The sequence below is a fragment of the Pezoporus wallicus genome, unplaced genomic scaffold, assembly GCF_028554395.1.
Source record: "Pezoporus wallicus isolate ANWC-B61680 ecotype Strahan unplaced genomic scaffold, APGP_CSIRO_Pwel_v1 contig_6814, whole genome shotgun sequence".
Taxonomy (NCBI): Eukaryota; Metazoa; Chordata; class Aves; order Psittaciformes; family Psittacidae; genus Pezoporus; species Pezoporus wallicus.
Genome location: NW_026639755.1, coordinates 2,148,730 through 2,161,288, shown reverse-complemented (window position 1 = coordinate 2,161,288; position 12,559 = coordinate 2,148,730). Strand labels below are relative to the sequence as shown.

The 12,559-nt window shown below is 48.1% G+C and overlaps 1 protein-coding gene across 1 annotated transcript; it reads left to right on the top strand.

The window, feature by feature from the left end:
* Positions 1-760: 760 nt before the first annotated feature.
* LOC130602753 (transmembrane protease serine 9-like) lies at positions 761-11,666 on the top strand. Its single transcript, XM_057415951.1, is given in 10 exon segments — positions 761-878; positions 1,301-1,469; positions 2,043-2,315; positions 3,599-3,770; positions 4,483-4,629; positions 7,337-7,553; positions 7,975-8,143; positions 8,719-8,972; positions 10,595-10,731; positions 11,446-11,666. Coding segments are annotated over 10 exon segments (1,728 nt in total). The 5' UTR covers positions 761-838; the 3' UTR covers positions 11,596-11,666.
* Positions 11,667-12,559: the final 893 nt, after the last annotated feature.

The window sequence follows — 12,559 nt, the reverse complement described above, 5'->3', positions numbered from 1 at the left end:
TGTTCATGTGGCGAGGTGCGTGCTTCCTCCTCAGCCTCCTGCAGAACTGCGAAGCAGTTCCAGGCAGGGACATCAGATTTAGGAGGAAGCCCCTTGCTTTTAGTGGGTTTTTTCTTTTTTTTTTTTTTTTGTTTTGTCTTTTTGTTGTTTTTTTTTGGTTTTTTTTACTAGTTCCCAGCTCCCTGGATTACTGCCCTCTTTTCCTGTATGCGCTATGAGGGACGCTTGAGGCCCCTGCACAGTCTGTGCCTGGAGCAAGCAGTCCAGCTGCATCTCAGCTTCCCTCACATCTTTTAGCTCAACAACACCGTCCCACAGCTCAGCCCCTGCTGCAGGAGGACCTCCACCAGCGCTGACCAAGAGCAGCCCTCCCCATTGTGCACCCTCCCCTCAAGAGACCAGTGCAGGCACACTCTACACTCCGAGCTCTGCACTGCAGCCTCCCATCTCATCGGCCCTGTCATCCGCCTGGGCAGCCGGAGCAGAGCCAAGCTCACAGGCTGGACCCTGGTCATGAGGAGAGAGTTGCTGCAGAGAAGAATGAGACAACCGAACCACTACACATCTTCCAAAGCCCAGATGTATTTTTAAATTGAAGGGCACCATCTGCAATAACTTAGAATAGCTCCCTATGAGGAAAGGTTTATGATTAACTGATCTATGGTTTGCACCTTCTACCAATGCCTCTCAATCCCCACATTTGCATCTTCCAATTTTCCACTGTGTACTTTTTGCCTGGAGAAAACCTTGGACAAGAGATAAGGCCGTTTCGAAAAACGTATTTCTAGCAGCTCATGCTTCCAGTCCACCAGTCGGGCCGTGGGGCTGTGTCACCATCATGAAATACATACTGTTTGTCGCCCTTGTTGGCGTGGCAGGTGAGTATACTTTTTACTTCTCTTTTTGGAATTCCTAAGGAAGCTCATTTCCTGAGCAAGTTTGGAAGGTGTTCCACTGGGGGAAAGTGAAGCCCAGGTTCAACTTGCAAAACTTTTAAGGGAGAGCATTGCAACTTCTTTTGTCTGCTGCCTCTGATCATAATTGCTTGTGTCTCAAAATGGGGAACGAAATGACTTCATAGGGGTTCTTGGCCCAGGAGTACTGAAATATGCCCACAGCTTCAAAAACAGACAGCCTCACTATTAAGCTCTATGAAGTATAAAGAGACAACCTCTGGCCCATGAAGTCCTAAAGTCACAGTAAATCATTGGACTATGGGCAAGTGAGATGCTTCAGTCACAGGGGCACAAGATTCCTTATGCTAGACGGTGACAGTTATCTCTTACCTCTTATCTCCCAGTTGCCTTCCCCGTCAACAATGATGATGATGATGACAAGATTGTCGGAGGCTACACCTGTGCAGCGAACTCCGTCCCATTTCAGGTGTCCCTGAACTCTGGGTATCACTTCTGTGGAGGCTCCCTGATCAACAGCCAGTGGGTCTTGACAGCGGCTCACTGCTACAAGTAGTAAGTGCAAAAACCATGATCTTCTGTAACCTACTTCTTTCTCCCAGTTCACTTCCAGCAGGAATTCGGAGCTGTGAGATCCAAGTATGTAAGTGATGCCGTTCAAGGAATGGGCATCACGTTCAGAAAGCTGGGCTGAAGCATCATAAGGGGGTTTCCACTTCTGGAAACATCTCTGAATGCAGAGCACTTTCTGAAATGACAGTGTGACCATTGAGCAGTGAGAAACAGGCTGTGATTTCTTATGGATTCCATTAATCTTGCTAAAACTCAGGCACTGGAGAAGAGGGAGAGGAACGAGCTCAGGGTGACAGTTTGTCTTTCCCCAAAATGCTTGTATAAAGCACGGTAATGCATACAACTTGTCTCAGCTCAACAAAATAAACCTGCAGAAATTCACCATTGGAACTGGGAATGGGTAAGATCTCAGTGTGGATTCCTAGGACAAGAAAGGTAACCTGCACAAAAACAGCTATTACAACAGCTGTGTTGCAGTGAGTCCATAAGGTGACAGGGAGGTTCCTTCTAACTTGTTGGTAGCCATAAATATATGCCATTTCTTCTCTTTTCCAGTTCCATGCAAGTACAGCTTGGGAAACATAACCTGGCACTCAAAGAATCGACACAGCAGGTGATCAGAGCATCTAAAATCATCCGTCACTCTGGTTTCAACTATGACACACTGGACAATGACATTATGCTCATCAAACTCGCCACACCAGCCCAGCTCAACGACGCTGTACAAACAGTTTCTCTGCCCACCAGCTGCGTGACCGCAGGCACCGAATGCCTCATCTCTGGCTGGGGAAACACACGCAGCAGTGGAAGTGAGTACCCTGTGGGCATGTATGGCACCATGAGGGCCTGGGAGACATTTAACTCACAGTTAACAGTGCAGGGTAAAGAACAGACGAGTGGTGTGGGACAGGTCTTTTTGAGTGGTAAGTCCCTGTAGGACAGTAACCATGTGACTACTTTAAAGGCAAGCCTTTGTAACGCGCTTCCTCTGTTTTGTGTTATATATGTGGAACCACTTAAGTCATCCACGTGCTGTTCACAATGTTATAGATTTTGTGCCATAGATTTTGTGGTCTGGAGCTCTCAGTTGTGCAGTGCCAAGCACAAGCAATTTAACTGATGTCAATGGAGCTGTCGCTTCTCTGAGCGCAAGACATAAATATGGGACTGTGGTCTCAAATGACTGCAAGAGAGTTCTGTTTTCTTACACCAATGGTCAGAGGTGTGGACGGTGACTGGTGTCTAATCCACTGGGGACAATTGAAGCTGCAGCAGCGAGAGGATGGTTTTCCTGAAGCGCAGTTTTCCTCCAGTATATGTGCTTCACAGTAGCTCTCAGCTCCCAACCAAACAACAGATGATTGTCTAGCAGACTGTGGTGCTTGACCGGAGCTGGATGCCAGGTGCCCACCAAAGCCTTTCCCACAGCCCTGTCTTCTTCCTGGGATTAAATTTCCTCCCACATTCTCTACCTCCTCTCCTGTAGCAGTGCAGGGAGTCAGGGAATGGGGGCTGTGGTCAGCTAATCACACGTCTCTGCTGCTCCATCCTCATGCCCTTCCAGCATTAACCTCCATGGGCTGCAGGGGGACAGCCTGCCCTACCGCAGTCTTTACCACAGGCTGCAGAGGCATCTTTGCTCTGGTGCCTGGAGCACCTCCTCCCCTTCCTTCCTCACTGACCCTGGTGTCTGCAGAGCTGGTTCTCTCACATATACTCCCTCCACTCTCCCACTACAATTGCGCAAGGTTTCCCCCTCCTTCAGTGTCACATTATCATAGGCAGGGCGCCACTCAAGTATCTCTCACCACCCTTAACTGGTGGTGCCTGAGCTGGCATTGGCTCTGTTGGACACAGGGGAAGCTTCAAGCAGCTTCTCACAGAAGCCACTCCTGTAGTCCCCCCACTACCAAAACTTTACCATGAAAACCCAATACAGTACCTGAAAAATCAGTGTGGCTGCAACGTAGAACTGTGGACCCATGGCTAAAACCTGCTCCATCCATGCTGTGATTACTGTTCAGAGGAGAAGTGACAACTGCAGAACCAGGATGTTTGGTGCTTCCTTTTCTGCTCAGACAGCTCATTTCCAGGCTCTGAAATTAAATCAGAGATGTTACCAACCATCGATCCCTATTTCTTGTAGGTGCGTATCCAGATACCTTGCAGTGCCTGAACGCTCCTGTACTCTCCTCAAGTGCATGCAGCAATGCCTACCCTGGGGATATTACAGATAACATGATATGTGTAGGATTCCTGGAGGGAGGAAAAGACTCCTGCCAGGTAAAGTATCTGCCTCTCCTTTCACCTACGTTTCTCTCCCACCTTTTTCCAACAGAAGAGGCTTTACTACTAGAGAATTACTAGACTCACTGCATTGCCATGTCTGAAGGTTACTGGTTTTTTTAACACCAGTGGAGGCGTAGGAACGAAGTTCCTTAGTGCGTGAGGCTGGGTTTCTAACACTCAGTCATTGCCTCCTTCTCAGACAGCACTAACTCTGCACTAAATTTCTAGAAGCAGCCTTCTGCACTTCAGGCTATTAAAAAAGGAGGAGCACTGCACCAGAGAGTGAACAGTAACCACTGGGACTTTAGAGCTTAGGACACAAATGTTAGTTTTGGACTTACCAAAATGAACTAGCCAATACACCAGGCAGTGTGGCCAACGGCCGTACCTGGCAATCGCTCTGCATTTGACATGGGCCAAGCTCCCTGGAAATACTTGGCAGAATAATGTTTAAGACAAACACAGCCTAATCATCTGCCAAGGACTGCATCTGTCAGAAACAGGCAGCTTCCTCGTCCTTAGCTGCGCGGTGCTTGGAGCTAAAGCAGGCACAGTAGCATCAGACGTAGAGTGCTAATCAGAACTGGCCTTTGTAGAACTTCTCTATGGAAAAACCACGATGGGGCTCCCTCAGGTGTCAGTGATTTCTGGGATCTCTGGCTCATCACTTACACTGGTAACACTTGCACATCCTTTATATGCACAGGGGGATTCCGGCGGTCCAGTGGTCTGCAACGGGCAACTCCAGGGCATTGTTTCCTGGGGTCTTGGATGTGCCCAGAAAGGCTACCCTGGGGTTTACACTAAGGTCTGCAATTACGTCTCCTGGATCGAGGCAACCATTGCTGCCTATTGAGACCCTCCCGTTCTACCTGACCTGCTTTTTCTCCTCAACTTTTTCTTCTGTTTTGGGACTGGACATACAAAATTTATGAAAAAATAAACACTTTCAGGCACCCGTTCTTTGTGCAGCATTTCTCTGAGCAGCCCCATAGGCTGTGATACGGAGGACAGGCGCAGGGAATGGCACTCTGATCAAATATTTAATCTCTGTAGTGCCTCTCAACTAGCACGATCTCAGAACATTTTGTAGACTCATCTTCAGGAGTTTCAGACCGTCACATTGTCGTGGTTTAAACCAAACCAGACAACTCGTTCACTCACTCCCCCCCTTCTTGCTCTCCCCCTACTCCCAGAGGGACGGAGAGGAGAATCGAAAAGAATGCAACTCCCACGGGTTGAGATAAGAACAGTTTAGTAACTAAGATATAACACAAATCACTACTGCTGCCACCAATGATAATAATGATAAAGGAAATAACAAGGGAAGATAATACAACACCTCACCACCAACCAACCGATAACTCGCCCACCCCAGCCCGACCAAGCACCGACCGATACCTCCTCCAACCCCGCAGTCTCCCAGCCCTTACGGCTAACTCCCAGTTACCTCCTGGGCATGACGTGCTGTGGTATGGAATACCTCTTTGGTCAGTTTGGGTCAGGTGTCCTGTCTCTGCTTCCTCCTGGCTTCCCCTCCTCCCTGGCAGAGCATGAGGCTCACAAAGTCCTTGGCCAAACCAAAACATCGGTGTTATCAGCTCTGTTCCCAGGCCGAAAGTCAAAACACTGCACTGCACCAGCTACCAAGAAGGAGAAAAATGACTGCTACTGCTAAACCCAGGACACACATGCAGCTGCTTTTGGAGCAGAACATCTTTTCTGCTTGTCAGCACATCTCAGTGCTATAAAACTGCCAAAAACCATTGAGAGAGCACCCTGAATAACACGGGCAGCACAAACCTACTGTAGAAACCCACAGGCAGCAACACAAATGCTCCCCATTGTCTCCCACTCCCACCTCCAACAATATGACTTAACATTCCCTAACGGAACTTCCCTGAAAGCCCTACCTGGGGAATGAAACAATCCCTGACTAGGACATGCTCTCCTCATGGGTCAGTGCCACTGCAGCTGCTGGCTATGCTTTTCTTCTCAGTTAATTGGTCATACTGGGCTTGCTTAAATTTCCTGGAAGAGTCAAAAGGACAGAGATATTCCTGGGTTCTGTATTTATCTCCCACTACCCCCAACTGGCACTGGAATTGAAAGTCCATGAAAAAGCTCTCATTTATTCTGGCATTAATGAGGAGCAATGTTTCCTCAGGCACTGCTGGTGAAGGCTAAATATAGTATGAAAAGGAAAGTAAGGAACCAGCTATGGTGTGTCTTGTGACCAAAAGTACTCACAGCAGCAGCTCCTACTCATTTTCAGTTTCTGTCATGTCCACCAACCAAGTTTCACCATCAGCATGAGCTGGGACTCCAGGGTGTCAGAGGGCAGGCTCACTTCTGGAGTGCAGTCAACATTTTCTGGACTTAAGTTTCACACAAGACACAAGTAGCTGCTTGCATTTCAAGTGAGCCTCAACTCTTTGCTATTGAAAACTGCCTCTCCTGACACACACTTTTTCACAGAAAAAGGGTTTATTCTTCTTTAGTTACTGTGCAATGGACATCTGGAGAGAGGGACATAGGAATGGCACTGCAAATGCTTTTGCCAGAGCTGGCAGGAAGTCACATCAGGTTATTCTCCTAAATGTCTGCCTTCACATCCCTACGGGGAAAAAAACAATCTACCCATCACAAAACCCAAAGAAACAACAATACCAAAAGGACCCTAAGCTTCACTTTTGCTTTGAAAACTGCTAAGGCCTCAAGCTGCACAAGTGGAGATTTAGACCGGAGATCAGGAACAATTCCTTCCCCAGAGGGTGCTCAGGCATTGGAACAGGCTGCCCAGGGCAGTGCTGGAGTCACCGTCCCCAGAAGTGTTCACACACCGTGGAGACGAGGCCCTCAGTGCCATGGCTTAGTGGCAGCCCTGGCAGTGCTGGAGTCAAGGTTGGACTTGATGAGCTTAAAGGTCTTTTACAACCAAGTTGATTCCATGATTCTGTGAACATCTGTACTTCTACCAGTGGGTGGAAGTTTCTCACACACAGCAGGTGTTGTGAGTCGCAGTTTAAGACAGGCCAGAAAATAAGCACCGCACAGCAAAACCCTCCACCTCCCCCCCTCCTCCTGGCAAAAAAAATGGATAAATGTAAACCCCATGTGTTGAGATAAGAAGAGTTTAATAAATAAAAAGGAGAGAGTATACGAAACTAAAAGGGGAAAGGAAAAACATCAGTAAACACAGGTGATGCACAATAGAATTGCTTAGCACCCACTGACCAATACCCAGCCTGGCTCAAGGAGCAATCATCCCTTCCAAGGGACTCTGCCAATTTCTATACTGGGCATGATTTGCTGTGGCATGGAATAGCCCTTTGGCTACACCAGGTCAGGTGTCCTGTCTCTGCTTCCTCCAGCCTTCTTGTGACCCTCCTCCCTGGAGGAGTTTGAGGGCTGCTCTCAAAAGTTGCTGCAAAGAAGAATGAGACAACCGAACCACTACACATCTTCCAAAGCCCAGATGTATTTTTAAATTGAAGGGCACCATCTACAATAACTTAGAATAGCTCCCTATGAGGAAAGGTTTATGATTAACTGATCTATGGTTTGCACCTTCTACCAATGCCTCTCAATCCCCACATTTGCATCTTCCAATTTTCCACTGTGTACTTTTTGCCTGGAGAAAACCTTGGACAAGAGATAAGGCCGTTTCGAAAAACGTATTTCTAGCAGCTCATGCTTCCAGTCCACCAGTCGGGCCGTGGGGCTGTGTCACCATCATGAAATACATACTGTTTGTCGCCTTTGTTGGCGTGGCAGGTGAGTATACTTTTTACTTCTCTTTTTGGAATTCCTAAGGAAGCTCATTTCCTGAGCAAGTTTGGAAGGTGTTCGACAGGGGGAAAGTGAAGCCCAGGTTCAACTTGCAAAACTTTTAAGGGAGAGCATTGCAACTTCTTTGTCTGCTGCCTCTGATCATAATTGCTTGTGTCTCAAAATGGGGAACGAAATGACTTCATAGGGGTTCTTGGCCCAGGAGTACTGAAATGTGTGCACAGCTTCAAAAACAGACAGGCTCTCTATTAAGCTCTATGAAGTATAAAGACACAACCTCTGGCCCATGAAGTCCTAAAGTCACAGTAAATCATTGGACTATGGGCAAGTGAGATGCTTCAGTCACAGGGGTACAAGATTCCTTATGCTAGACGGTGACAGTTATCTCTTACCTCTTATCTCCCAGTTGCCTTCCCCGTCAACAATGATGATGATGATGACAAGATTGTCGGAGGCTACACCTGTGCAGCGAACTCCGTCCCATTTCAGGTGTCCCTGAACTCTGGGTATCACTTCTGTGGAGGCTCCCTGATCAACAGCCAGTGGGTCTTGACAGCGGCTCACTGATACAAGTAGTAAGTGCAAAAACCATGATCTTCTGTAACCTACTTCTTTCTCCCAGTTCACTTCCAGCAGGAATTCGGAGCTGTGAGATCCAAGTATGTAAGTGATGCCGTCCAAGGAATGGGCATCTCGTTCAGAAAGCTGGGCTGAAGCATCATAAGGGGGTTTCCACTTCTGGAAACGTTACTGTGAATGCAGAGCACTTTCTGAAATGACAGTGTGACCATCCAGCAGCAAGATACAGGCTGTGATTTCTTATGGATTCCATTAATCTTGCTAAAACTCAGGCACTGGAGAAGAGGGAGAGGAACGAGCTCAGGGTGACAGTTTGTCTTTCCCCCAAATGCTTGTATAAAGCACGGTAATGCATACAACTTGTCTCAGCTCAACAAAATAAACCTGCAGAAATTCACCATTGGAACTGGGAATGGGTAAGATCTCAGTGTGGATTCCTAGGACAAGAAAGGTAACCTGCACAAAAACAGCTATTACGACAGCTGTGTTGCAGTGAGTGCATAAGGTGACAGGGAGGTTCCTTCTAACTTGTCGGCAGCCATAAAGTGTATTCCATTTTTCTGTTTTCCAGTCCCATGCAAGTGCAGCTTGGAAAACATAACCTGGCACTCAAAGAATCGACACAGCAGGTGATCAGAGCATCTAAAATCATCCGTCACTCTGGTTTCAACTCCGACACGCTGGACAATGACATTATGCTCATCAAACTCGCCACACCAGCCCAGCTCAACGACGCTGTACAAACAGTTTCTCTGCCCACCAGCTGCGTGACCGCAGGCACCGAATGCCTCATCTCTGGCTGGGGAAACACACGCAGCAGTGGAAGTGAGTACCCTGTGGGCATGTATGGCACCATGAGGGCCTGGGAGACATTTAACTCACAGTTAAAAGTGCAGGGTAAAGAACAGATGAGTGGTGTGGGACAGGTCTTTTTGAGTGGTAAGTCCCTGTAGGACAGTAACCATGTGACTACTTTAAAGGCAAGCCTTTGTAACGCGCTTCCTCTGTTTTGTGTTATATATGTGGAACCACTTAAGTCATCCACGTGCTGTTCACAATGTTATAGATTTTGTGCCATAGATTTTGTGGTCTGGAGCTCTCAGTTGTGCAGTGCCAAGCACAAGCAATTTAACTGATGTCAATGGAGCTGTCGCTTCTCTGAGCGCAAGACATAAATATGGGACTGTGGTCTCAAATGACTGCAAGAGAGTTCTGTTTTCTTACACCAATGGTCAGAGGTGTGGACAGTGACTGGTGTCTAATCCACTGGGGACAATTGAAGCTGCAGCAGCGAGAGGATGGTTTTCCTGAAGCGCAGGTTTCCTCCAGTATATGTGCTTCACAGTAGCTCTCAGCTCCCGACCTGACAACTGATGATTGTCTAGCAGACTGTGGTGCTTGACCAGAGCTGGATGCCAGGTGCCCACCAAAGCCTTTCCCACAGCCCTGTCTTCTTCCTGGGATTAAATTTCCTCCCACATTCTCTACCTCCTCTCCTGTAGCAGTGCAGGGGGTCAGGGAATGGGGGCTGTGGTCAGCTAATCACACGGCTCTGCTGCTCCATCCTCATGCTCTTCCCTTTCTCCACCATGAGGTCCCCCCATGGGAGGCAGTTCTCCATGAGCTCCTCCAGTGTGGGTCTTTCCCATGAGCTACAGTTCCACATGAACTCCTTCAGGGTGGGTCCCCTCCACAGAGTGCAGTCCTTCTGGAAAAGGCTGCTCCAGTGTGGGTCCTTTCCTTGGGGTGCATCCTTCAGGAACAGGCAGCTCCAGCGTGGGTCTCCCACAGGGTCACAAGTCCTGCAGCAAACCTGCTCCAACGTGGGGTCCTCCACAGGCTGCAGGGAGGTATCGACTCCAGCATTAACCTCCATGGGCTGCAGGGGGACAGCCTGCCCTACCGCAGTCTTTACCACAGGCTGCAGAGGCATCTTTGCTCTGGTGCCTGGAGCACCTCCTCCCCTTCCTTCCTCACTGACCCTGGTGTCTGCAGAGCTGGTTCTCTCACATATAATCCCTCCACTCTCCCACTGCAATTGTGCAGGGTTTTCCCCCCCCCTTCAGGGTTACGTTACCATGGGCAGGGTGCCGGTGTTGTGGATGGGCACAGCCTTAGCTAGTGGTGAGTGAGCTGCCACTGGCTCTGTTGGACACAGGGGAAGCTTCAAGCAGCTTCTCACAGAAGCCACTCCTGTAGTCCCCCCACTACCAAAACTTTACCATGAAAACCCAATACAGTACCTGAAAAATCAGTGTGGCTGCAATGGAGAACTGTGGACCCATGACTAAAACCTGCTCCATCCATGCTGTGATTACTGTTCAGAGGAGAAGTGACAACTGCAGAACCAGGATGTTTGGTGCTTCCTTTTCTGCTCAGACAGCTCATTTCCAGGCTCTGAAATTAAATCAGAGATGTTACCAACCATCGATCCCTATTTCTTGTAGGTGCATATCCAGATACCTTGCAGTGCCTGAAGGCTCCTGTACTCTCCTCAAGTGCATGCAGCAATGCCTACCCTGGGGATATTACAGATAACATGATATGTGTAGGATTCCTGGAGGGAGGAAAAGACTCCTGCCAGGTAAAGTATCTGCCTCTCCTTTCACCTACGTTTCTCTCCCACCTTTTTCCAACAGAAGAGGCTTTACTACTAGAGAATTACTAGACTCACTGCATTGCCATGTCTGAAGGTTATTGTTTTTTTTAACACCAGTGGAGGCGTAGGAACGAAGTTCCTTAGTGCGTGAGGCTGGGTTTCTAACACTCAGTCATTGCCTCCTTCTCAGACAGCACTAACACTCTGCACTAAATTTCTAGAAGCAGCCTTCTGCACTTCAGGCTATTAAAAAAGGAGGAGCACTGCACCAGAGAGTGAACAGTAACCACTGGGACTTTAGAGCTTAGGACACAAATGTTAGTTTTGGACTTACTAAAATGAACTAGCCAATACACCAGGCAGTCTGGCCAACGGCCGTACCTGGCAATTGCTCTGCATTTGACATGGGCCAAGCTCCCTGGAAATACTTGGCAGAATAATGTTTAAGACAAACACAGCCTAATCATCTGCCAAGGACTGCATCTGTCAGAAACAGGCAGCTTCCTCGTCCTTAGCTGTGCGGTGCTTGGAGCTAAAGCAGGCACAGTAGCATCAGACGTAGAGTGCTAATCAGAACTGGCCTTTGTAGAACTTCTCTATGGAAAAACCAGGATGGGGCTCCCTCAGGTGTCAGTGATTTCTGGCTCATCACTGACACTGGTAACACTTGCTGACCATGCATATCCTTCATATGAGCAGGAGGATTCCGGCGGTCCAGTGGTCTGCAACGGGCAACTCCAGGGCATTGTTTCCTGGGGTCTTGGATGTGCCCAGAAAGGCTACCCTGGGGTTTACACTAAGGTCTGCAATTACATCTCCTGGATCAAGGCAACCATTGCTGCCTATTGAGACCCTCCCGTTCTACCTGACCTGCTTTTTCTCCTCAACTTTTTCTTCTGTTTTGGGACTGGGCATACAAAATTTATGAAAAAATAAACACTTTCAGGCACCCGTTCTTTGTGCAGCATTTCTCTGAGCAGCCCCATAGGCTGTGATACGGAGGACAGGCGCAGGGAATGGCACTCTGATCAAATATTTAATCTCTGTTGTGCCTCTCAACTAGCACGATCTCGGAACATTTTGTAGACTCACCTTCAGGAGTTTCAGATCATTACATGCAGCTGCTTTTGGAGCAGAACATCTTTTCTGCTTGTCAGCACATCTCAGTGCTATAGAACTGCCAAAAACCATTGAGAAAGCACCCTGAATAACACGGGCAGCATAAACCTACTGTAGAAACCCACAGGCAGCAACACAAATGCTCCCCATTGTCTCCCACTCCCACCTCCAACAATATGACTTAACATTCCCTAACGGAACTTCCCTGGAAGCCCTACCTGGGGAATGAAACAATCCCTGACTAGGATATGCTCTCCTCATGGGTCAGTGCCACTGCAGCTGCTGGCTATGCTTTTCTTCTCAGTTAATGGGTCATACTGGGCTTGCTTAAATTTCCTGGAAGAGTCAAAAGGACAGAGATATTCCTGGGTTCTGTATTTATCTCCCACTATCCCCAACTGGCACTGGAATTGAAAGCCCATGAAAAAGCTCTCATTTATTCTGGCATTAATGAGGAGCAATGTTTCCTCAGGCACTGCTGCTGAAGGCTAAATATAGTATGAAAAGGAAAGTAAGGAACCAGCTATGGTGTGTCTTGTGACCAGAAGTACTCACAGCAGCAGCTCCTACTCATTTTCAGTTTCTGTCATTTTTACCAACCAGGTCTCACCATCAGCATGAGCAGGGACTCCAAGGTGTCAGAGGGCAGGCTCACCGAGTTGATTCCATGATTCTGTGAACATCTGTACTTCTA